At 43.7% G+C, this 27,269-nt stretch overlaps 1 protein-coding gene across 3 annotated transcripts in view; it reads right to left on the bottom strand.

The window, feature by feature from the left end:
* Positions 1–14,929: 14,929 nt before the first annotated feature.
* Positions 14,930–27,269, bottom strand: part of spata20 (spermatogenesis associated 20) — a 64,329-nt gene continuing 51,989 nt past the window's right edge. For all 3 annotated transcript variants that reach the window (XM_078278906.1, XM_078278907.1, XM_078278908.1), the window contains one exon: positions 14,930–15,753. In XM_078278906.1, coding sequence (XP_078135032.1) covers positions 15,559–15,753 — 195 coding nt within the window. In that variant the 3' untranslated portion in view covers positions 14,930–15,558. The remainder of the gene's footprint in view (positions 15,754–27,269) is intronic.

Genomic DNA, 27,269 nt, shown 5'->3' with positions numbered 1-27,269 from the left:
TTCCGTTACTCCCCAACACTGAACGTCAGCATGCTAATCTGCTAACATGACATTGTTAAAATGCTGGCAGGTATGTTGTATGAATGTTTGCCATGTTGACCATTTTACTTCAGCATGTTAACATGCTAATATTTGCTGATTAGCACTAAAGGTATTAAGTCATAAAGTATTGGACAAATTTAAGATGACCTGATGATGGTGCTAGGTGAAAAGTCAAAGGACCCCCACAGTTATTCTGATTCATCTTGCAGGAGACATGAAAGTCTGAACCAAATCTCATGGCGATTCATCCAATAGTTGTTGAGACATTTGACTCAAAAGCACAAATGAGAACTATTAGGATACATTGAGTGTTCTTTGTCACACCGTTGACCTGTCCATGCCCCCCCACCCCTCATCACTTTGTTGCAAAATCACTGCGCCTTCTCACCATATCCAAGCTTTAATCCTTCCTCTGATCATTGGGTGTGAGGCTGTTTAAGGAATTTGGCAAATCTGAGTGTCTATATTGGTCTTTCACTCAGTCACAGCATGACTGAATCATGAAGCACCATATGCTAACGATAATCATCTGTCGCCGCATCTGTCATAAAAAAATCTCTTAATATCGTTTCCATCAGATAGGCCGAGCTGGTTGCAATTTCTCTGACAGTGTAGGAGGAACTTTCGAAAGGAATGTTGCTTTGAGATGATTTGCTGCTGATAAGGAGTCTTGTATGAGGCTTGCATGCAAGGCTATGGTACATTAACTTCTCTATAATTAAAATTACTTTAGCAATCAAAAGTTTAAAATGATGCCAGGCCACATGTGTGTGTACACATGTAAAAGTTGTTATATCCATTTGGCTGTTTCGGAATACTCTTTTGATTGTTCCTTTGAATATTAATTATTTTCTTGCCCTGCTCCATCTGTGTTTTCTCCTTACTGAAACTTGCCTGTGGCATTTACCTTGTAAAGGCTTAGTCACACCAGCATTTACAAACGGAAATTTTCTAAACATTTTAATGGAATCGCCGCAACCTAACGTGAAAATGTTAACAACCAAAATGTTTTGAAAAAGACAATTGAGGTATAAATATGACCTGTGATGGTTTACAGACTTTCTGGTTCATCCTTGAATTACTATACTTATATATTATATTAGGTGTGGTACGGTTCATGAAAAAACATCCAAACCGCTCGGTTCGCTTGTCTCGGTTCGGAGCGTGTGTGCGTCGCACGGTTCGTCAGTACACTGTTAACGTGCACTAACCACTTACTGCCGTAGTGCCCACTTTCGACACCTATATTAAAACCCTTACTGGAAACGACGAGGGGGATGAGCGTGACGAACGCAACACATGGCAGCTGATTGGACGAACGCGTCACGTGGGTCTTGCTGCTCCCGAATTTTAAAACAGACTCTGATGGCGTCTCGTTTTGAATACGATCTCGTGTTTTACGAAAATAGTTCACCGAAAAGTGTTTCTGAAAACATTTTAAGCGAGAAATAGGCCATAGAGTTGCTGAATCTGTCTGTTTTTTTGATTGACAAAGGTCAGTTTAAAAGATTTTCGGCAGATTTTGAGAGGCGCTGAGCCGAGCGCTACTCAAGAGTGTGGAGTGCTGCAGGTCACGTCACATGCAGAACTGTCAAGTGGGAGAGATGAGGAAGGCTGCCCGGAGTTGGAGGATGCGCCAGCGTCGTATATAGTCTGGTGTGTGGGAACATTTTGGATTGCATGTTACCTATGATGACAGCGGAAATAAAACAATAGATAGAACTGCCACTGTGTGCATGTATTGTGCAACATGAATTCAATATGCTAATTTTAGCTATATATCATATGCTGAAGTATATTTCTGGAGTGTTAAAGATTAAAAGAAAAAATAACAAGAACCGTACAGAACCGAAAACCGTGACCCTAAAACCGTGATACGAACCGAACCGTGGGTTTTTATGAACCGTACCACCCTTAATATATATATATATATATATATATATAGTTGTGTGTGCACAGTTTTCCTGTGAAATGAAGGATTATTGCAGATGTTTCAGGACTATTTTATTTCTAAGTATTTTAGATAATCTGGCTAAACTGTTGGGTGGTTTACAACCTGTCTGAGCTTCCGTTTGATACCCCTGTTGCGTTGTAGTGACGTCAACATGATCCAAGATCTTAGCAATCAGTTTTGCGAGTATGGTGTTATCACAATCAATAAAAAGATTGACAAAAATACAAAAATATGACGCAAGGTCTTAGGTGCTTATTTAGTTAAAAAACACTTAAAGTAGACAAATACTTCAGACCATGTGCGAACCCCCGGTGGCCTCTTGAGGCTCGCTCTAAAAGGGAGTCAACCCCATGTATAATAAGACCTGGGGCAGTATCTAGCTCGATGGTGTTTTTTGCCCCCAACTGCTCCTTCCAGGCAGCGCTGCGACCGCTGCCTCCATGGCACCTAACCATAACCAGTGACTAATCCTAGTGCCTTCCAGGCAGCGCTGCCTGGAAGGAGCCGTTGGGGGCAAAAAACACCAATAAACCACGTTCAATCTCAAAACGGTGTGCACCGTTTTGCTACGGTATCCTGGTTGAACGACACGTTTCCTCGGAACGGCGGAACTGCTATGACATAGGTTTTCTCTTGTTTGGTGGGTGTGTCTCCCGTTTATTGGCTGTGTCACAGGTGATGCACCCCGGATTCAGTTTAAAAAACGGGTTGCTACGTTTTGTCGGGGCTGAACATGGCCCTGGATACAGCGTTCGAGCCGGAGCCCTGCATCTTCCCATGAGAGCCCGCCTCAGCTCCATCCATGCTCCACCTGTTTGCCCAATTTTGGAATAGCTGGGAGATAGGAGATGTTAGGCACTGCCAATGGCAACGAAAGCCACTGGGAGCTGCCCACTTTGAGCTCTTCAGAAACCTATGGGTGATGACAAGGATACTACGTCCATACAGTCTATGCTTCAGACATGAAAAAGGAGTTCTCAGGGGCTAATCTTCATTAAACAGTGTCCAGTTTATTGTGTCTATGAAGCTATAGGCCGGACCCCATGAAAAAAACAATACTGAGCCCTGACACAGCAGACGTGTCCACTATGACACTGTCCCTCAGTGCTGGAGCCATAACAACAGATGGCCGGAGCCTGTTGACATTTGGCCATCGCTATTCTTCTTCCATTTTTGATAAACTCTCAAAATCTGCAGTTTACATGTGTCCATAAATGTCAACAAATGTCAAGGAAATGTCAAGGGCTTGGGCATGAAGATGGGCATCGATACTGGAGTTTGTGGGTGTGCGGGCAATCTGTGCAAAGTGTGTAAAGCTGCAACGCTGACTTAAGTTGACTTCATGAACAAATGGACCATTTTAACAGATTTTTCTATTTATAATTTCCTTTATTTTACCAGGTTTCATTGAGAAAATGCCTTTTTTAAGGGTTTCGGAAGCCAGCATAAAACGGCAACAATATAAAACACATAACATAAAGAGGCCAATAAAACTGTCACACACCACACAATCTTTTGTGCATCATCAAGACTAGGTTTACCTACAGGGATCTTACACTGTTCCCCTCATCTTTAATTGTAACTTGCGCGAAAATGACCCAGGCACCGCTCTTTGGCACCGCTCTGGTTTCAGCAAATAGCAACAAAGTAATGACACGTAAAACATCAATGATGACAGATTCTACCTGTCATTAGTACTGACAATGATTCCAGTTTAGAGGGCAAAATGAGCAGCAGGGAGCATATCATTACCAGGTTGTTACTCTCGCCAAGCATGATGCAAAGCTGTGACACTGGGTAAGAGGGAAGAGGAAGGAAAAGAGGGAAATGTGGAGTTGGGCAAAGGAGACGGAAGGATTTAATGAGCATCTCTTTCTTACCGCTTTCATCTAACTAGGCTAACATGATAAACTAGTCACCATGTTCCCCTTCAGCCTCCATCGTTCTAGTTACCTCCCTATCCACCACACAAACCAGGTCGCAGGCAACGCATGATAAACCTGTGGGAAGCTCAGAAGAGAGGGAGATGGAGAGAGCGTTCACTCTGTTACGCTGATTTGTTTCTTCTTCACCCACTCTTTCTCCTATTCTTTGTGTCGTCGCCCATCAGCAGCGATGAGAAAATGCAAGTGACATCTGTTTTTACTGTAAAAAAGTGAATCAAAACCTGGATGACTCACATGACTCTCATTTCCATCGCAGTCAAGCCCTTCTAGTAATTTGTTTTTCATCCAGTAACAATAAAACACAAAGATTGATGCACTTCAGTTTCATGGGGAATGAGAACACATGAGATCAATTTCCTCTCTTGATGATGTCTGTTTTATATTTTCATAGCACACATTTACGTAGCTCACTCAAAGTAAAAGTGACTTGAAGTAAAGTGCCGGCAGGTTACATTCATTTAATTTTTCCCATTATAAACATTTTTAACTTGGGTTTTCAATGGGTGCAAAGTCTAATCAATAGCAGCTCTAATTAAACTTGGCAGTCTGTGAATGCGAAGACAAGTTTGATAATGATGGAGTTGCCCCAGCTGACACCCAATACACGTCTGTAGTACATGTGACCTCAAACAGGCTGTTCTCATGAACCATTCACACATATAGCTATGAAAAGTAGAGCACTGTAATGTGTATGTATTCCATGTATTTATTGCTGTGTGCACCACAGTGACTGCCGCTGTATAATAACGCTGTGGTCTACGTAGGGAGGAGGTCAGGGTGGATGGCTCGGGCTTTCAAGCTGGGAAGCTTAGTTTGCATCCTGGGCAAACGCAAGACTTTTACCCAGGGTTAGTCCGGGGAGTGTTTTAATCCAAACCATGATTTTTTTTCTAATCTTAAAGCAACGAGAACTTTTCCCGCTTCGGTCCCCCTACAGGTTGGAAGCGAAATTGTCCATTACATTATGCAAGTTTGCCAGATCGGGTCGCCTCGGATCTGTAGCTCGAATGAACTGGACAATGTAATGTAATGGACAATTCCTCAATTCCGTCCAACCTGTAGGGGGACCAATGCGGGAAAAGTTCTCAAAGCATTTTTCCTCTTCGGTCCCCCTACAGGTTGGAAGCGGAATTGTCCCATTATGTCTCATTCAAACTACAGATCCGCTAACCGATCTGGCAAACTTGATAGAGGGCCGCAAAGCGAATGCAGAAGTGCCGTTCACCCTGTTACGAGTTGATTAACCACTGAAACGATTTTGGAAACATTATTTTAAGGTACAAAAGAATCTTTGGTGTTGCTTTAACTAGTTGTTTTGGTGCCTAAACTTAACTGTCGTCGCTGCATCATGCTCACTTTTTGTCGCCTAAACTCACCTGCCCCCGAAAGGACCGTCACCTCGCGGTGCCCTGTACCCAGTGCCCCTGTAACTGGTGCCCTGTATCCGGTGCCTGTACCCGGTGCCCTGTACCTGGTGCTCTGTACCCAGTGCCCCTGTAACTGGTGCCCTGTATCCGGTGCCTGTACCCGGTGCCCTGTACCTGGTGCTCTGTACCCAGTGCCCCTGTAACTGGTGCCCTGTAGCCAGTGCCTGTACCAGGTGCTCTGTACCACCTGGTGCCCTGTACCCGGTGCCCTGTTGTACCCGGTGCCCTGTACCCGGTTTTGTCGGCTAATCTCAATTAGCAATGGCTTCTGAAACAACCGACCCACTGTGCTGTATAGCATAACTTAACTGTCATGTGACCGATATTTTAATAATTTCGTAGGATATCATACCAATTGATATGCATAACTTTTTTTTACGATATCATACAAACCGGTTCATGAAAATGCATTGCCTCAGTTAAAGTATTTCTAATACACTACCCAAAAGACCAGTGGCAAGTCTGTTTCTTGTTTCTGATTCAGGTCGTAATGGGCATCCACAGGCCCCAGCTGTATGCATTAAAAAAAAACACCTGTCTGATATTTATAGACTGGTGTAGTGGCTTTGAAATGATTTTTCTTGCTCTCATGAGGGAAAAAGAAATCTCTGCTCAGATTGTTTTTACAATATCTCTAGAGTAGTAGTCTACTGGGCAGCTTTATGCTGCAGTGGAGCAGCTTGAAAAACGCAACACAGCAACAGAAGGGCGGTGATAACGTTCACACAAAGCGACTGAACGGGCGCAATAAAACAAGTCACAGGAGCTCTCATCTCAAAAGGAAGACAGCCAGCATAACCGCACTAAAACCATGAAAATGGTTTTATATTTTTCTCTGGCTGTTTCACTCTAAATAACTGACCTGTTGACTTTCTCTTCCTTCATTTGCCCTATTCTCCTCACTCCATCTCATCTTTCTCTCTATGTTCTCACATATTATTTATTCTCTCGCGGTTGTCACTTGCACATAGCCCCAAGAGAAGGGAAGTGAACTGAGCTGCTATTAACCAGCTATCATGAGCTGCCCGATTTCATATTATTAAGTTCATGAGGGAGGCAAGGCAAACGCACACACACACACTCTGACGCACACTGATCACTGACAAGAGGGTATTTCTTCACCTTCCAAAAAAATCCTGTTTTTATATAAATATATTTGTGTATGTTGTTTTAGGACAGGATACAATTAATTTTCAGTGAAGATCCACAAATCACACTGTCACACATTGTAAAGGTCCCATATCATGCTCATTTTCAGGTTCATACTTGTATTTTGGGTTTCTACTAGAACATGTTTACATGATTTAATGTTAAAAAAAGCATTATTTTTTTTGATACTGTCTGTCTGAATATACCTGTATTCAGCCTCTGTCTGAAATGCTCCGTTTTAGCGCCTGTCTCTTTAAGGTCGACACGATGACGCTCGCGGGTGAAAATGAAAAAATATTTTATTGGATGTGCCTTTCGTTTATACGGCGACAGCGTTTTTGGGACTTAAAAACGCACAAAAGTGAAACCACCCTCCAGAGTGGAAATCTTAAAAACGCTCCACCGTCGTGTTCCCGTCTAAAGGTTAAAAAACGCAAAATTCTGAAGACAGCGGTGTGGAGAGAGACGAGAAAAAGGCGTTCAGGTAGTCTGTTGTTACGGAGTAGGCTACAGAAATTATAGGCTCCTGTTATCTTAAAGATTTTCAATGTAATGGCTCAATATTCAAATGATTTCGACAGTGTGGATAAGGTTGTTATAGTTCGATGACCATATGTAGGCTGTTCATTTGAGGCCAGAGTAGACTACCACTTTGCGGATGGAGAGAGAGCGAGTGGCAGCAGCCAGCGGGCAGGGGAGGGTCTGCTTCACCCTCCTCTGCCCGCTGCCGCTCGCTCTGAAGCAGCGGCTGAAGGGCTGCGAGGCTCAGGATATTGGTAGTGCTCCCGTGGGTGCTGTGCTGTGGCTTATCATCATCAGACAAACATGCAACTCCACCTCCTCGTCTTTCCAGACAAGCTTTTGTTGTTCGCTTCGACATGTTTTGGTTTCACGCTACTAAGGAGAGAAGTAGAAGGAAGGTTCTACGTAGGCACGCGACCTTGGTGGTGTTGTGTGGCAGTGCCACCTAGCCGCCTGGCATGCATACTACATCGAATTTCACACACTTTTGCGTCACCATATGCACGCAGATTTCCCCCCCCCCAAAACTCTCGTCTAAACGCGGAAGAACAACTGAGAACGCAACGCCACTTTTGCGTTTTCTCTTCAGATCGTTTCCGTCTAAACATGAAGACCCCATCCTGAAAATGCCCAGCTCTGATTGGTCAGTGTTTCCAGGTCTTCTGTATCTGTGCTCTCGGAGTCTGTGCACTGTGTCATTGCAGCTGGGGAATGACTGTAACGGCACTGTAGCAGCACTTTATATAGTATAGTTTTGACATTACAACTGTACTGAAGTCCTGACGGCTCATTTAAAGGCACAGTTTGTAAATACGGGCTGTGTGCATTTCTCTGTGGATTGAGTATTTCTATACTTTCACAGTATTTATACAGCACCTTACCTTTATTATCCAAACATACTTGAAAATCTCACTTCTTACAATATGGGACCTTTCATAATTACATTTAAACTTTCACAGGCTTTTTTTTTCTGAAAACAGCGTTAAATTCGAAGTACATGCATTCATCATTTCATGATTCTTACTCGTGCAAAAAGATCATATGCTGTCTATGAAAGGAAATGTAAGATGAAGGTGAACAAAAAAACGTGTTAATAATTTAGATTTGACATAACAGAAATTAGAAAAGTTATTATAACCATCGTATCATCTCATTTCAATGTATAGTAGACATTTTTGGAGAAGTAAGAGCCGCTGGCCAGGTGGCTGTTAAGTAATTCACAGAGATCTTGAGACAAGATAAAAGCTGTTAATATGGCTTCATTAAGTTTTTAATATAGTTTCCGGCAAGAAATAACCTGATATGCAAGAAATTAGAATCCTGATATGTGGTCAGTTTATTTAAATAACGGCTGGTTGGAAATTTGCTGCAATGTTTTCAGAGATGAGAGCCGCCAGTCATACCGGCCGGCAGCCATCTCTGTTGATACTGCTGCCGACCGGCCGACGGCCATCTCTGTTGATACTGCTGCCGACCGGCCGACGGCCATCTCTGTTGATACTGCTGCCGACCGGCCGACGGCCATCTCTGTTGATACTGCTGCCGACCGGCCGACGGCCATCTCTGTTGATACTGCTGCCGACCGGCCGGTGGCCATCTCTGTTGATACTGCTGCCGACCGGCTGACGGCCATCTCTGTTGACACTGCTGCCGACCGGCCGACGGCCATCTCTGTTGATACTGCTGCCGACCGGCCGACGGCCATCTCTGTTGATACTGCTGCCGACCGGCCGACGGCCATCTCTGTTGACACTGCTGCCGACCAGCCGGTGGCCATCTCTGTTGATACTGCTGCCAAGATTCCGGCAACACACTTGTTTCGTCTGCTTACGTAAACGCCATTAACGACTACTGATGACGTATCAGAGTCTTAAAGGGTTGTTTCATTTCATAGGGGAAGATTTCAATCGCTAGCCCTTTAAATTCTGTTCTGAGGGTCAAGTCAAACAGCAAAGGGGCATTCAAAATAGGATTTTCGAGTATTTGTCTACTTTAAGAAATGGCATTGGGCATAAGTTAGTCCATATCCTCGAAGTCCCGCTTCCGGGATTGCTCCGTTGCCGACAGAAATTCTGCCGGATCTCACTCATTTAGGCCGGATATCCGTTACCTTGGGCTTTCTTTGTGTTGGCATTTTATATTCTTGTCGATTTATGAAGACTATGGTTAACTGCTCCTCAGATCTCTGCAGGGTAAATCCATATCTGTCCAATCTGAGTTTTCTGTTGCACGACAAAAACAACTTTTGAACGTACACACGTTCCACCAAAACAAGTTCCTTCCCGAGGCTATTTTGCAGAGGCGCGGTTGCTCCGTACGGCGCTTAGCGCTGGCCAAGACAATTGTAATTGGTTTAAAGAAATGCCAATAAACCAGAGCACGTTTTTCTCCCATCCCGGAATGCTGTGTGGACTAGCCAGACTAGGCCTTAGTAAGCACAATAATAGAACAAGTTTAAATTCCTGTACCGCCATAACTAGCCAAAGGTAAGGGGCTGCACATTGTGTTTTGAAATTTCAAGGACCAATTCAGTGTTTTTCCATGTAGACTGTGACGGTAACTCTATTAGCTCTCCACCTCCACCCTGGCCGTCAGTTGGCCCGACAGTGTGTGTCTGGATGCACTCCACTGCTCATGACTGCTTTTGACATGCTGCTGCAGCCGATATAGTCCAAGCCATGATCCAACACTGCTTCTATCATGTAGATGTGACAGTGTTGGCTAAAATGTTTAAGTTTTAAGTTATTTATTATCAATGCACAACAATTACAAAAGCAGTTGTCAATCAAAATGTTTGGGTCTCAGGCTCCCTCCAACTAATTAAATATGTTTTCAAAAAGAAATCACACAAATAAAAAAATTTAAAAAAATCTTTGAATCTAAGACATAAAATAGTGCAACACAGTGATAAAATATAACATGAATGAAAATATGAAATAAGAAAAGCAGATGTATAAGCATAATAAGGAGTATATATATATATATATATATATATATATATATATAAAGAGATGTAAACCGTTTGAAAACAGTAGTTAAAGGATAAAAAGGTAAAGTGACAAAATGTCACACAGAGAGATGAAACCTAAGGAGGCGAGACAGAGAGGTTAGAGGAGTGAGAAATAGGGTGACAGACATAAATAGGCCATCACACAGTTTTAGTTCCCTGTACTGTGTGACGCTGTGAAGTGGAAACGTGTGGATGTATATCTTTTTTACGTGATGCTGTGTCTGTTTCCATCCATCTAGCCCTCCTGCGGACACCAGAGAAAGTGATGATGAATGTGGATAGGCAGATCTTTCTTCACCTCCCACAACAATACCTTGGGCATTCTGATAAATTGTGCTTCACACGTGTCTCAAAGAACAGTGGCAGCAAAACATAGAGTGATCAAATTTTGTATTATGAAAAGTGTTGGGTCTCACTTTTTTTTTTTGGCATACTGCTTATTTAAGGAAGTACTCCTTCCACTTCCATTCCAGTCCGTGGTTTTGTGTCTCTTTTCTGTCTCGTTGCTTTGGTCTTTTTAGTAAGTAAGTAAGTAAAGTTTATTTTTATAAACACAGCTTGCGCTGACCAAAGTGCTATACATAGGGCACATACTGCAAAGGCAGTCGGACTGATCAGTCGGGTCCCCGAGGTCCAAAAAAGTGCCTCAAAACACAATGAGGCGACGCCGACTTGAGCGTACGCTCTGCGCGTGCGTGAAACGTAATACGTCTCCATAGCAGCAGGCGGCACTGCTCTGTATTGTTTCCCAGAAAATGAAAACCGGCAGCTGATAGGACGAATGTGTCACCTGGGTCTTTTTTCTCTGGAAATTCACAGCCAGACAGAACACGATCTCATATTGTACTAAAATAGTTCACGGAAACGTGTTTCTGAAAACATTTTAAGCGAGAAATAGGCCACGCAGTTGCTGAATCTGTCTGCATTTCAGATCGACAAAGGTCAGTCAGTTAGTTTATTTTGCCATGTCTTTGTAGTTGTATTGTGTCTCTTTGTGGTCATTGTGTGTGTCTTTGTAGTTGCTTTGGTGTTTTGTAGTTATTTTGTATCCGTTTATAGTTGTTTTGTGTCTCTTTGTAGATGCTTTGTGTCTATTTGTGGTTGTTTTGCCCCTTTCCATATTTGTTGTGAGTCTCTTTGTGGTCTCTTTGCAGCTGTTTTACATCTCTTTGAAGTTGATTATTTGTGGTCATTTTGAGTCTCTTCTTGGTTGGTTTGTGTCTCGTTGAGTGACATTTTTCAGTTGAAGGCAAGGGGGGCCCCTGACACTTTGGGCCCCTCAGCCTGTGCTCGGTATGCCCGTTCAGTAATACATCAATGACCAAGTGTCAGACAAACAAAGTTAGCAAGTAGCTGGTAAATTAATGAAGCGTTTAGCAGTAAAAGTGGCATAGATTTATTTCAGGCATTGGTGGAGACCAAAACAGAGCTAAATGAAGAGGAAATATTGGACTTACATTAATAACCATGCCTATGGAGGTTGTGGCCTTGTGAAGCATCCTAGGTGCAGAATTGGTTGTCTTGCTCTATCACATACTGCATGGGATAATATTACATTGTGTCCGATGCTCATTTTCATTCCAAAAGCTTAATGCCTGTTGGCTCAGGCTGATATTGTGGGGTCTCATCCAAGCATAAAGCCATTGCTGCTAAAAGAAAGAGGAGGTGTGAATGTCCTCTTTGGTTTTTCAGCTCAGTGACAGAAGAGTGGAATAAGAGCATCCTTGTCCCCCCATACCCACTCTGCCTCTGAATGTTCCTCCTCTCTCCAAGTTAGTGTGCCGCTGTTCTCAGCCCCCTGTGGCCTCATTATCACACAGACAGATTGAAACACAGCAGCCATATCTGATACTAAGCACAATAGCCCACACACAACCTTAGATGGCCTTACTTCACAGAAACTTAAACACACAAACTGGTATGAATCAATAATAATCCCATTATTGATCAACACTGTTCTTAGTCAATCGACTTAGTAATAATATTAAAATAACTGGCTTGGCAGATTGACAGCCATTTTTCCGTTGAACTTTGTAACTACATTTTATCGTCTACAAAACGTACTTGCGGTGTACCACAAAGGTCAATCCTGGGCCCTATTCTTTTCTTTTTTCACATGTTTCCTATTGGTCACATAGTTAGTAGTTATATATTGTTTCATTTTTCAATCCACCACTTTAGTCTGGACTGTACTGTTTAAGCTGTGGATGGATTTCCATAAAACTGTATGGAAAAATCCATGGTTCTCAGATGATGTATCCTTATGACTTTCCTGATCCTCTGTTTTAATGTATCCAGTGAAATATATTAACTACTATTTCTTTTTACACATTTTAATGAGCATTGTAGGAGGGAGCCTAAGATCTAAGATTTTCATTGCCAACGAAAACTGTAACTGTAATATATTATAATATTACAATGTGTAAACATTTAGCGCAAAGCACAGCAGAAAATGTTTAATTCTATTAATCACTCAAAGCTTTTAACTCTAAGCTATACCTCTGATCTACTCAGCCCATTCGTATTGGGACACACACTTAGGTCAGTGGCAGTAGGTGACCATGCCATGTTACATAAACTGTGGCATTGTAAACTTTTTTTCATTTAAAAGTCAAATAATAATATACAGTACAACTGACTTTTAACTGATTTGTATGACTTTTTTATTTTTTTAATCTCATTTATTTGGCTTTACTTTTCACTGTATAATCATATTACTGTCTTTTGTTTAAGCACTATGTTTGCTTTTTGTATGTTGCTATGAAAAGTGGTATACAAAAACAGTTATCTTTGCTGATCTGTGGCGGGTAGATGACAGCGACATAATTAGCGGGGCCAACAGGTTCGCCGGGGTGGACCACTAATCTCAGCGTTAATTAAAATTCAGCTTGTGCAGCTCATCAAAACAAATAGGGCAGAACAATAACGAGAGGAGTGATGGAGTTCAAGAAGGGAGGGGGATAACAAATGGGGCGTATACATTTGTGTAAGAGAAGGAGAAAGAATGAATACATGAGAAGACAGCGGTTCTAACATGCTTACAGAGCATGAGTGTGTCTGTAACCAATGATAGTGGGGTCCCACCCTCGTAGAAGATGATAGGGTGAGACACCGGGGAGGGACGAGGACATAAGAATTAGGAGGAATTTCGAAATACACGAAAAGGAGCCCCAAAGTGCCAAAAAGCATGTTCACAATCCGACAGGTTAAGAAAAGTGAGATCGGGACACGGCAGCTAAAATGAAACAGAGCGATCCCTCCCTCTCTCTCTCTCTCCTCTTCACCCTGTTTTCTTCTGTTCCTCTCTTGGCAATTCCTTGTTCTTCCACTGAATCAGCCGTCTGCCAAAATGACTTCCCTGGTTCTCGAGGCGACAAGGCCCTCGTCAGAACTCAGAGCACCGGAGGGGGAGAATTGGCAGGCAGAAGCATAAAGAGAGAGCCAAAGAGGAGTGAAAGCAAAAGTAAACAAATGCAGATGGTCTTTGTTGTCACAGTCCGTCGGTGGATAACATGGCGAGTCATTTCACCTCTCGGGGCGAGGTGAGGGATACAAGGCTGCCGCCATGTCATGATGGAAACATCACGTTTGCTGTATTCCTCCTCCCGTCTTTTCTTCTCCATCGCTCCCACAGAAGGACCTTCCGAAATAAACTCCCTCGCCTCTCAACAGCAGCAGCCCATCTGTCTCCCTCTCTTTCGCACGCACGCACGCTCTCTCGCTCTCACACACACACACACAGGTGGAATATAACTAAGTACATTTACTCAAGTACTGTACTAAAGTACAAATTGTAGGTACTTTTCTTACTTTGTCTTTTCATGCCACTTTCTACTTCTACTCCGCTACATTTCAGAGCGAAATAGTGTACGTTTTACTCCACTACATTAATCTGACAGCTTTAGTTTTTAGACTTTTACTTGTAACAGTATTTACAAGTAGTTACTGTATTTTTACAGTGTGGTGTTAGACTTATAAAACTAATTTCTGAAACTGACCCTATGTTTGGGGGGGTGTCTAACTGCATGTCAATCACTGCTCATGCACACGCATTCATTCTCCCTTGTGGGGGGAGGGGCTTAGGAGACCGTTTTTGGGTTTCAGCAGAAAGGGGGGGAGGGACTGAGAAGTTGTCGATGTTCAAATTCTTTGGCTAAGTCCTGGATCTTCACAATCCTACCTACAGCACCTTTAAATAAAGGATCTGAATACTTCTTCCACCACCAGTCACAGAGTTTACATTACCTTTATCCAGCCTGCTGGGGGAAGAGACAAGGCACTGAATACACAACAGTGGGTTTCTCTCTGTATGATGAATATTTAGCAAAAAAGAAGACAAAGACAGACTGCTGGGACACATTCACTCTGTTTCTGCAGGAGTTTTCCTCATCTTTGACTGAGAGAAAGAACCCATCATAAAAATGTCCCAAAAATATCCAACATGTCATTTTTTCTAATATTCCTGAAATCTTAAAGCAAAAAAATAAATAAATATAAAAAAAAAAACACTCTTAAATCAGTTTGAGTGATCCCACTTACAAACACTTGTGCACCCAGAGAATAACTGCAAATAAAAAATGACATCCATTCCAAAAATAAAATGCACACTGCTTATAAAGATAAATGTATTTATTATTCAGGGTTGTGCGTATACATGCTGTGTATTATTGTTGTTGTCTGAACCTCAAAAGAAAAGCCATCAGACACACAGTCGGCAGCAGTGGAGAAGAATCCTCTCACGCTGGATCCAAGATAACGGGAGTGAGAGCAGATAGTATACGGAGGATCGGAAGAGAGAGCAGCTTCTTCACTGTGACGCAACTAATACAATTAAATGCACGCACGCTATTGAAATGTATGCACGTGGAGTTATACAAACTTTTTATACACACTCACGTCTCCACTGTCAGATCCATGCGACATGAATGTGGGAGCTGGAACACAGGGCCAGGATAGGACAACAGGGGCGCATTGGTTCATCTGCAAAATATTGCCAGTCCAATTCATCCAAGTTGTCTTTATGTTATGGTCTATCAAGAGTCTGTAGTTAACTTCTGGGCAAACAGTCAAGCCAGGATATTTTGTACAAGTGCTACATATTTTCAGTAGGCTGCCACTGCTGCTCTGCATATTTCTTTATAAGCACATTAAGATACCTGAATTTCAATATGGCTCCACTGATCAAACGTCCCTGAAAGCCTGCTGAAAAAAAAAAAAACTTGAGTTGATATTTGAGGTAATACTGTAGCTGGTCTTCCTAATAAAGAATAGGCTGGAGTTACAGGTTTGGAATAAAAAAGGACGAAAGCCCCAGTTATCTCATGGTGCTGTCAACTATCCCTACCAATATCGTATTTACTTTTTAAGCGCTGGCATTCTTATATGGCAATGTCAGATTCACTAGAACAGAAGGAGGCAGAAATAGACTAGGCTAGGCCTGCAGATTGGAAGAGTGTAGTCTATGAAGATTACAGTCCTCCTGTTGAATATCAGTCAATTCTTCAGTCGTCACTCTGAATGTACGTCCGTGGTCCCGTCCAGCAGGAGCCTGCGTAGTTCCTGGGGGTCAGTGACAGGAAGAGAACAGGTGTAGTCCTGGCAGACGTAGGCTGTGGCGACACCACCCTGCTGGGACATGGAGGAGAGGACGGGCAGACGCTGGCACAGGAAACCGTCTGCATCGCCGTCAATGAGCATCAAAACCTGCCAGAGGGAGAAGGGGTAAAGGAGGAAGAAACGTAGGAAAAAAGGAAGTTAGTTTAATGTGTCAAAAATGTACTATTTTGGCTTTTTAGCATGACATCAAGAGAGCGCAGAACTGCTAAAAAGGCAGAAAAGAGTTCTCAAACTGACACAAATATAACAATAATGGACACAAATATAATATTGCAAATAGGAACATTTTGTGGAGCATCCATTTTTCAGTGGAGCATCTCAGCAGGGGATGGATCCCAGCTGTGAAAGTGATCACTTTCTATTTTTTTTTCATTTAACAACTACACAATTATCCATAAGCATTCAGACAAACTAACAGAACACTCTTTATAATAACATTCAATCTTGGCTCAGGAGCTCCTATCGTCTCATGCCCACAACTGAAGAAAGACAACGGAGTGCGTGGATAAATATTTAATTCAATTTTATTTATAGTATCAAATCATAACAAGGTCATGACCGAAAGAACAAGATCCAGGGTACAAGCGGCCGAAATGGGTTTCCTCAGGAGGGTGGCTGGCGTCTCCCTTAGAGAGGGTGAGAAGCTCAGTTATCCGTGAGGAGCTCGGAGTAGAGCCGCTGCTCCTTTGCGTCGAAAGGAGCCAGTTGAGGTGGTTCGGGCATCTGGTAAGGATGCCCCCTGGGCGCCTCCCTAGGGAGGTGTTCCAGGCACGTCCAGCTGGGAGGAGGCCTCGGGGGAGACCCAGGACTAGGTGGAGGGATTATATCTCTAACCTGGCCTGGGAACGCCTCGGGATCCCCCAGTCGGAGCTGGTTAATGTGGCCCGGGAAAGGGAAGTTTGGGGTCCCCTGCTGGAGCTGCTACCCCCGTGACCCGACCCCGGATAAGCGGATGAAGATGGATGGATGGATGGAAATCATAACAAGAGTTATGTCAAGACACTTACAGACAGAGTAGGTCTAGACCACACTCTATAATTTACAAGGACCCAACAATTCCAGTGATTCCCCCAAGAGCAAGCATTTAGTGCGACAGTGGCGAGGAAAAACTCCCTTTTAGTGAGAAACCTGGGACAGACCCAGGCTCTTGGTAGGCGGTGTCTGACGGTGCCAGTTGAGGGTGTGACGAACAGTGGCAATAACAGTCACAATAAAGATAATGGAACTATCAGCAGAAATAGTAGTTGTAGTAGTTCACGGTGTAGCAGGGCACTGCAGGGTGTAGCAGGACATAGATACGTGCTTTACGTGTCCTGCCTGCAGCAGAAGTGGTTCCCAAATAAACCTCAACTCCATTGCTACACCAGTGTCGCCCTTCCACACCCAACGCAAATCATTCAAATATGGGAAACTACTGACAAGTAGAGTGCTGATCGGGCCGCATTTTTCTGTCCTAGCCCGGCCCGCGTCTGACAGAGCAGTAACCGAACCCGACCCGAGCCCGACACAGGTAAAATCGCATTTCTTTTCTCATACTAATGACACATGTAGGCTACGTTTGTTTGTGTGGAAAGCTTTTACTAAGCAACTGTAGGAAGTCATTCGGAAATGTCAACAGATGAGCGCATCAGCGCACACGGGGCAACAAGCGCACGTTAATAAGCTCTTTTAAATTTCAATGCCTTATCGCGCTGATGTGACCGAGCCCGACCCGAACCCGAACATCATTTCTAAATATCTGTCCGAACCTGGTCCGGCCCGTCAGGTACCGTCGGGCTGAGGTCGGGTATCCATCCTCTAGTGTGAGTGCGGCTCAAGGTAAAAAAATAGGGGATAAGGAGATCGCCTGTCAACGTATCTGCTTATGTTGCTGTATGTGTGTGTGTGTGTGTGTGTGTGTGTGTTTGTGTGGGTGCTCTCGGACAGGCAGCAGAGCGAAGTTAAAAAGGGCTGCCCTGTCGATCCCTAAGGCAGCTTCCTGTCAAACACGTGTCATTTCCTCCAGGCCCGGCAACACCCGCGGACAACAACGGAGCGCGAAAATGACAACATAAACAACATGCGGAGACAGAAACGATACGAGGAGGGAGCGGAGGAGGAGACAGAAAGGCAGAATGTGGACAAAGCTCCGGTGATACATCTCATCTCAGGTCAAGTTCTGCCAGAGAAGACTGACATGCATGTCAGACGGCCGACTGGCGGGTCGATCAGAATACGTCAAAGGGTACACAAATACTGATGGCTGTTGGCTTGATTGATCGTCGGAGCTGGACAAAATGCAGGACATGTCCATCATTTCAATACACCTTGCAGTATAAACGCGCTTGTACGGAGAGATGGGGAGCTTAAAAATGCCCACAGCCAAAGAAAAGGCGCACTGCGGTCCCGAGACCGGCCACTTCAGTGAGATTGACCGGAGGGTGTGTGAATATGTGGCTGAAAATGAAATGACGGACCGCCCAATCACTAGATCACATGAGATCACATCATCCAAGTAAGTACTCTGGAAATCACCAGAGAGTTAAACATACCTGCCACCGAGTTTAAAGCCAGCCTCGGCTTGTAGTGCAGGCGTAATGGGCTGTGTTTGCGGCGGAGGACAAGTCTCGCCCAGTGCTCGACTGCAGAGAGAATTGCTGCAGTCTTTTCAGCGCTTTGTGATTAACTTAAGAGAACTCTGTAATGGCAGTTTCTGGTCCAGCAGGGGTAGAGGTTTCAAAGTTTAGTGAATGTAACAAATAAGACAGTCGGAGAACTGAACCAAGTTAGGGTTTCGTATTTATTAGGATATATTTGCAAATATAGGAAGAATAACAGAGTCACAAAAGCACAAAGCAGCTCAGTGAGTACCGATTCTTCAAATGAGTCAAGGAAACACTGAGCAATGCACATTGGGAAAAGGGGAGTGACAATTCAAACATGATCTATCTACAACAATGGTTTACATTTTCTCACAGACAGTGTCCAGATAATGTTAACAGGTTATAGGTTAACATGCACATAAAGATAAAGATCTTGTCAGATACCTTTCTAAATCTCCCAAGGTGTCATAAACCCACTTCACCTTATCCCCTGTCCCCCACTTTCACATCTGGGGTCACATTCCCCGGACATCGTAACTGACTAGGGAGGAACGGATCTGGGAGGGAAGATGGTTTATAGTGTCCTTGTAGTTTATCAGTTTAAACAAAGGGCCTATGCTTCGTCTCCCAGACTTTCTGTCTCAGCAGTTTAAGCAGGATCGAATCAACATGATAAGGGGAGACAAACTGTTCTTTCAATAGTGCTGAGAGAAGGCTATGTGTTAATAAAAACATAAGAAATAAAAGGAACAGTGCTCAAGTGTAATTTTTGCCATTACAACTCATACAGACTTCTTTATTAAAATGCGATTTGGGGCCCTATCTTGCACCCAGCGCAATTGACTTTGTACACCGACGCATGTATCATTCCTATTTTGCACACGATGCACAGCAGACTTTTCCCTCAACACATTCACACAACACTTTGGTAAATTAGGGAATGAACTTTCGCTCCCGGGGGCGGTTCAGCAAAAAGAGGAGGCGTGTTCCGGCGCAAACGTTCCCTAGGGGCCATTTTGCAGTTTCAGAAAACAGCTCCGCCACAGACCAGGAAAGACCTAGTCTAAAGTCAGTGGCGCGTTATTCAGATGCTATTTTAAGGGCGCACGCTTGACCGTAATGTAGAGTGTGCACACCGCGCATACACTTTGCTTCTCTCATCTCACGGACCCAGCAGTTTCCATTTTTGCAAACCATACATAAATACAATGAAAAATATGACCTTGTTTTACACATTTCCATGAATCATGAATGTGTTGATGACATAAATGAGGAAATATTAGAGGACTTAATGAGATGTGATGTTGAACTGCATGTGCCGATGCCCCTTAACCCAAATGCCCCAGCAGCAGCACGGGAGAGGAGAGACAGAAGAGCTGCATCGTCTATAGTGAGGTAATCTCGGTCTAATGTTCGACTACATTGCAAAAATATCACCATGCATTCATAACCTCGTGATTCAGTGAGAGTGAGCCTCCTCTTCTGTCCCCTGTCTGCCAGCCAGCATTCACCCAGGCCATAATGCAAAATGGTTTGCATCTGCTCCATCCTGTCTCAATGAGACCTCGTGCTCTCATTCAACGGAATTAATGCGCCCCAAGTGCTCCACTCAGCCATTTAGACGCTCATTTGTGCTGGTAGGCACCTGCCCTTCTAATGCCAAGGAACTATCAATGGGTTACGCTTCGCCTCTCCTGCCATTGAAGGCTGCACCACCGCAGCGGTGGGGTGATTCTGTTCCCAGTACTAAATGAGATGCCTGCTAAATGGGGAAAAAAATGAAATTCCTCCTTAGGGGATGATGAAGGGATGCTGCCCTTATCTTATCTTATTCTCTGCAGTGATGCTGGGAAACCTCTGCACACAGCTCAGAGCATAAATAACCTGAAACACAGGAATCACACAGATCACTGTAGAGGGTTGGCAGAAAACATTTGAAAGGGTTTAACACACACAGACAGACAGACAGACACACACACACACACACACACAGACACACACACACACACACACAGGGGAAGACTGGTGAGGAGTGTGATGGAATGTGGTCATAGCGGTGTGACCGTTGCTATGGAGACAGGAGGAGGATTTCCCTGCCAAGCTGAAACCTTTTCCTCTCTGTTCTGACTCTTTGTTTTGCTTGTCAGCTTCACGCAGTCCCTCTCTGGGGCCAGACCATATCCAGCCGCGCGCCCTCATCTGAAAGGCCACGCTGTAGTCTGTCCGTGTCACAACAACTCTATCTGCACACACCCCTGGGGACTGGACAGGACCAGAGAGTGTGTGGAAGAGTGATGGAGAAAGACATCAACGGAGGGAGACAGGGAGACAGATTGTGTGGGAATGTGTACACAAGGCTTGTGAACATGATGAAGTGAATGCAAAGTGTGCGGTCTTGTATTCTGTGCAGTGCAAAATGTGTGTGTGTGTGTGTGTGTGTGTGTTTGAAGCTGTAGCAGACAGCACAGTTGGCTACACATGAGAGCACAGTCAAACTCCCACTGGGTTAATTCCTTCATACAGTGGGCAAGCCTGAAACAAATACATACACAACACACACACACACACACACACCTTGTCCCCACACTGGCTGCTCCCTCCCACTCGTTCTCTCTCATTCTGCCAAAACAGTTGAGCTCAAAGAACACAGTGTACCTGTGCTGAAAGTAACACACACACACACACACACACACACACACACACACACACACACACACACACACCTCTTCAGGAACCATTGAAATGTTTTCTCTCCCATCGGTTTCTAACCCTGCTAGTCCGCACACGACTCACATAGCCGACCACTATCAGCAAGATAGAGCTACAGAAACCCAATGAACACACCAAACGTACACTTTAGAGAGCCGCTGTCGCACCTGAGGAAGAGGGATGGTGGTAAATAGCGCCGCAGCCAAGCGTGAGCAGATTTACTCCCTCCATCCCTCTCACTCTGCGCGCACGTGTGCGCACACACACACACACACACACACACACACACACACACACACACGGACCTGCTCAGTCATCATAACAACCTGGCATCTGGGTCGCTGCCCCAGGACAAACACAGACACACACATTCACACTCTGAGACAAAATGTGGGGCGATGGAGGGCGGCGGTGCAGCAGGGCCACATGCGCCACACACACACACACACACACACACACACACACACACATTGTCAGTCATCCGCTGACACCAACTTCACCATCAGCTTCATTTACTCAACTGAATATTCATCAGGAGAGAGAGGAGGGGGAAAAGGGTGCGGTAAGAGCACTGGAGAGAAAAGATAGGCGGGAGGGAAGAAGGCAAAGAAACCAAAAAAAGATTAAAACAGACGTGCAAGGAGCCATGAATCATTGTTCACTGATCGGGCTGAAACTGCCGTGTCGTAAGAAATTAGCGCTGTCCTCGATTAAAGAAGTTCTTAGTCGACTAACACTCATACGATTTTGGTGACTAATCGATTAGTTGATTTGATCGACAGATCTGTAAAACGGAGTTTCTCCACAAATGAAAAAGCACCACTTTACTCTCTCATAAGTGCTCAAAGGTTTCTTGGAAATAGGTCATTCAGCACGAAAGAGGCATTGCAAAGTTAATCGACTAAAGAAATCTCAGTGGACTAAGAAAACGGCCGATTAGTCAAGAGGGGGCAGCCCTATTAGAAATCACGTATCTGCCAGTCATTGTACAATTTGGACTCGGTATTTATTATTCACCTGATTATTAGTACGCTTGTTCCTCACAACTAGGCATGTGTTTTTATACAGTATCTAAAAGGATTGTTTATTTTGTGTGTATTCATTTACTGATCTCCCTTTTCCTCCACCTGTTTTATGCATTAGGGTCCCACTGACTGTGAAGGAGCTCTAGCATCCAGACTAATGCGTGACAGCATGGCTCTCAACAACAACAAAAAACACATTTCATTTGGCTACTTCTGAATAAAAGGAAAAATCGGAATAAATGAGAGGGAAATCTAAATAAATACAGGTGGTTCCATACGGGGCACAAGGGCTCACTGAATGGTTTAAAAAGAATGTGAATCATATGCACTTGGCCTCTGCAGTCACAGATCTCAACCCAGTTGAACACCTGCCGTGTTATTACAGGGCTTTAGCACTAAAAGCATAAGTTCAACAGCGCCAGAGAGAGGCCATTAATTCCAATGGAAAGTCCAGCTGTGCTCTCTCAAGGCAGCTGCATGAGCCATAGCCGCGCACGCTTTGCTGATTTTCTCACTAGGTTTAGCAGCCAAAGTTCAATTAACCCAAACTTACTGTAGGCCCCAAATACGATGAGCTCCAAAATGCCCAATTTCATTGACAGGAGGCAGATGTTCTATATATATATATATATATATATTTTTACGCACAAACATTACTATATTCCCACAGAGTAAAACTTCCCCGCACGCATGCTCTCTCACACACACACACACACATAATACACTCCAAGTCAACTCTCATACAACCCACATTCATTAATTCATCTTGTTACCAGACTCAAATTGTTGCAAATGTAATTACGAATGCAATCGTTGTTGTCTATCTTATTATGCACATCTTTCATTTCTACCTGCATGCACAGTTGAGCGACACATTGCCATGGTTTGCAGTGCAGTATGTTACTGTTTGGGCTTTTGTCTAGAGCTCCGTCTGTGATATTCTGTCTTGCACTAAAAGAAAAACTAAACAAGTTTCTGCTGTTGTTGTTGTTGTTGTTGGGCAGAAAAACATCAAATAGGTTATGATTGTCAAAATTCTTTCTTATATGCAATTTCAATTACGAAAACACCTTTGGAACCTGAAAGCTTTAGTGCTTACATATTTTTTTTTTTATATTAATGAACGTCTGTTACCAACAAACCATTGCCAAATGAGTTAATACAAAGTTAAAGTGTAAAAAAAGTGTGTATAAAGTTAGGTGTTGTCATTACTTAGAATTCCTCATGGGGGCGACATAAACTACGCACTATAGCTTTAAAAAAGAAGAATAAAAAATGGACGCGCTCATTTGTGTGTCTTCGGACCTGAGCGAGAGTGAGTGGGCAAGCGTGTTCGGGTGGCGTGCTCTGGCCTTTGTCGTGCTGAGCATCAGTTTCCAGCTGCTGACAGTCTGTACAGGTCCCTCTCCACTAAATCACCGGCGTCTCCGCTGAGATTTCAGGACCTTGGTGTCTGAGCAGAATTAACGCCTCTCTCCTCCATCAGGCCCCGACACCTACCGCATACTGCATTGGCTTCTGCTGCATTTAACATGAAAGGGAATTCTCATTTGCTCGTCATAAAAGTCATGTCAAGTTAAAAAATGTTTAAAGGAGATCAAATCTGAGTGTTATGAGGGCAATATTTTAAGTAAATGTCATGTCTTCAGCTACTACAGTAGCCCAGAAGTATAACAACAGAAGAATGTGTCCGCAGGTATTTTTATCCATACATCTTATGATGCACTTGTTGAGGGGTGAGTTACGGTATTTGGCAGTGCATATGGATTCTTGTATCAGCCTCAAAAATCCTGTAGGGGTCAGACTCTAATACCTTTTTCCAACTAAATTAGCTTGTATATGCAGGCTTTTTTTAAATGTAGTAAAACAATAAACATAGGGGATAGACTCATTTCCCATTGCAAATAGACGAGCACGCCTTTCTGTTTTTTTTTTTTTTTTTAAATGCCAAGTGGGAACATTGCCTTAAAGATGGAGACGACATGTGTCATAGCAGTGCCGGAACAGAATAGAATAAAATACACTTAGGATGGGCCATTTCTGTGTCTTCAAATGCTATTGAGGAGGGGGGGGGGGGCAAGGTGGAGGGTGGGGGGTGTGGCCTTGACCAGCTTGCGGCCACGGTTGTAGCTCTATTTCCTCATGGGCGGGCCAAATTCTCTGGGCAGCTGTGGGCGGCAGGCCAAGCAGAGAAAGGGGAGGTAACCTTTCCCCTGATGACGTCATAAAGGGAAGATTCCAGATCGGCCCATCTGAGCTTTCATTTTCTCAAAGGCAGAGCAGGATACCCAGGGCTCGGTTTACACCTATCGCCATTTCTAGCCACTGGGGGACCATAGGCAGGCTGGGGGAACTCATAATAATGTTAAAAAACCTCATAAAGTGAAATTTTCAGGCCATGGGACCTTTCACTTTGTTCTTGACACAGATCTTGGCTCCTGTTTCACAGTGAGGGTCACTCTGCTAAAAAACAGTGGTGAACAACAGTGACCCCTGAGAACAACTAGCGAGCGTCTGTATGTGTGAGATTAAAGACTGCTGGACTCCATGAGAGGTGTTTCATTAGCTCTCAGTCACACAGCAGTCAGAATCGGATTGTTGTTTTTTTTTAATTCAGCTTTGTTTCTATCGCATCACAGGAAACTTTAAACTAAGGCAGGTGTAGAGAAATGGAGTCTTGCGTCTTATGGGAAAGTAATGCTGGCTGGAACATGAGGGCTGTTACATCACACTGTGGGGGAGGTCATCTGTGCACTAGCCCACATCTCATTTCATGCTACAGTAATGTAGATGCACACGGGCATATGTTGTCTTTTTACAACGATCCACGAATGGATGATTCATGTATAGTGAGAGGATAAACATAACCGAGAAGAAGAGAGAGGGAGAGTCGCATGGGGAAAAAGACGGACCAGCTCGCCAAAGTAATTTAAACAATCGTATTAATGAAAAACAACATTATTTGATGTTGTGTTCAGTTTCACCGGGAGACACTGATTGGATGACAGTTTTGCCTCCCGATAGCTCATCAGATTCAGATGAGGGATCAAGTGAGGAAGACGAAGAAGAGGATTTAGCTTAGCTTAGAGGCTTTCCATTATTCAGAATCAGAATAAGGTTTGTTGCCAAGTAGGTTTTCACTTACAAGGAACAGCGTTGCTGTTTGGTGCATACTAACTGTATTTATTATACGTAAATATAATTAAAAATAAAGGCAAAGTACCAAGTCAAGAAATATAGCACAGGAAGACCACAATATGAAAAACATACTATTAAAATACTACAACAAATATGTACAATATATAACTGCTTTAGAGTAGGAAAGCCGTGCAGGTTTGAGCAGACAAATTGTTACAGTATAATAGTGTTTAAACTTTCTAAAAGTTGACATAAAGTCTTATGTTTTTACAATGAAAATAGTACTCAACTTCTCTTACTTTTTCCAGTCTATACCCTCAATGGACAACGTATCCAGAAAGATACAAACTGTAAAATGCTAAATAAAAGACTGAATGAAAGCGGGTTATGTAAGCACTGGAAAATGACGTTGTTACCCATTTCTGTGTTCGTGCACATTAACAGCATTAATGTTAGTAGAATCTTTTACATCTTAACATTAATTTAATTTGCAAAGTATGCTATTGAAAAATAAAAGGGCACTCAGAGAGCGCAGACTTCCTCCAGGGCCATGCCCTATCTCGCAATGTTATTGAAAGTGAAAAATGATTTGTGTATCCGCCCCGTGATTTGGATCCTAAAAAGTAATGAGTTCTTCCTTGGCCCATGCTACACCCTACCACCAAGTTTCATGAAAATCGGGCCAAGAGTTTTTCCGTTATCTTGCTGACAGACAGACAAAGCAACAAACCGAACCAAAAACAAACTCTGTGTCGGAGGACGGTTACAGGGTGAAACTAAACATGGACGATTGTTTTGACCCCCACTACGTCGGGACAAAATAAACACTCAATGGAGGGATGTACATTTTCAGATTAACACGTTTAGGAAGAACGGAGTGAGATAGACGTGTGTGAGAGCGTGATGACGAGCAAAATAAGAGAGGGGGGAGGGGGAGCAGGAGAAAAGAGAATGAGCGCGTTGACAACCTGCCTGGGAAGCACTTTCCTGCTAAGGGAAACATCTGGGACCTTTCCCACAGCTGTCAATCAACCTTGGTTCTGCTCTCTGACTGGTTATTAGGCTTAGTGGCTCAGAGAACAGGGGAATCAATTCCTGTAACACAATACTACATACAGACACGCACGCACGCACGCAACCTTTGATGAGAGAACCGAGGGATTGTGACGGAGGGGAGGAAGGAGTAGAGGTGTAACAAGGCAGCAGCAAGAAGTGAGGGAGGTCAAAGGTCACTGAGGAGGACTGTGAGAGCGCCTGGCTCTAATCCTCCTCTGCACTGTGTTGTTTCCAGTTGCTAGTTAGCCTCTGTCTAGACCCCCCATCTCCACCCGTCTCCTTCCTTCTCTCCCTCTGCTTTCCCTCCCCGCCGACCCGCTAACTCTTCCCCGGGTCTCTGAGGTCTTGTTAAGGGATTCGCAGTCATTTCCTTTTTTTTTTTATAAAAAGGACGCTCTCTCCTCTTAAAGGCCATGCTCGTCCCTTCCTTCTCCGCTAGTCCCACTGTGTCCTGCTCTCTCCTCTTCTCTAGGGAAAGTGATCAGGAAAGATGCAGAAGGGCAGGGAAGCAGGAATACATGGGAAACTTCAGTTATCTCCTTCCACCTTGTTTCTTGATCCTACAAAATCCCTGTAGCATAGGGCTGTTCGATTATGAAATATCGATAGACGGATATTGAAAATCCCGATTATTTAACACGATTACCTATTGACTTTTGGAAAGATGTTGCATTTAAAAAACGAAAGACAGATAACAGGGAAAACACCTTGAACTGTGAAATGCCCGATTTTTTCCCCCATTCAGGATACAAATAAGAGTTTACTAGCAAAAATATTAATAATCGTTTTTCTTGATTACTCTGTTTTTGTGATTGTTAGAAGCCGAAATCGAAATCACGATTAAAACTTGGTTAATTGCACAGCCGTACTTTAACACCTTCTGCCCCAAACATCTCTCACTAACACCAGCATCTAATGGTCCTCCTTAACACTTGTCACGGTCGCTCTTCCCAATCACATCCACTCAATTTCCTCACTTAAAGGACAAATCCGGCGCAAAATGAACCTAGGGGTTAATAACACGTGTACGGAGTTCAAAAGATAGTTTAGAAAGACAGTACCTTTCATGTATACAGGGGGCAAAACAGTCACG

The sequence above is a fragment of the Sander vitreus genome, chromosome 21, assembly GCF_031162955.1.
Source record: "Sander vitreus isolate 19-12246 chromosome 21, sanVit1, whole genome shotgun sequence".
Taxonomy (NCBI): Eukaryota; Metazoa; Chordata; class Actinopteri; order Perciformes; family Percidae; genus Sander; species Sander vitreus.
This window is presented reverse-complemented; position numbering and strand designations above follow the sequence as displayed.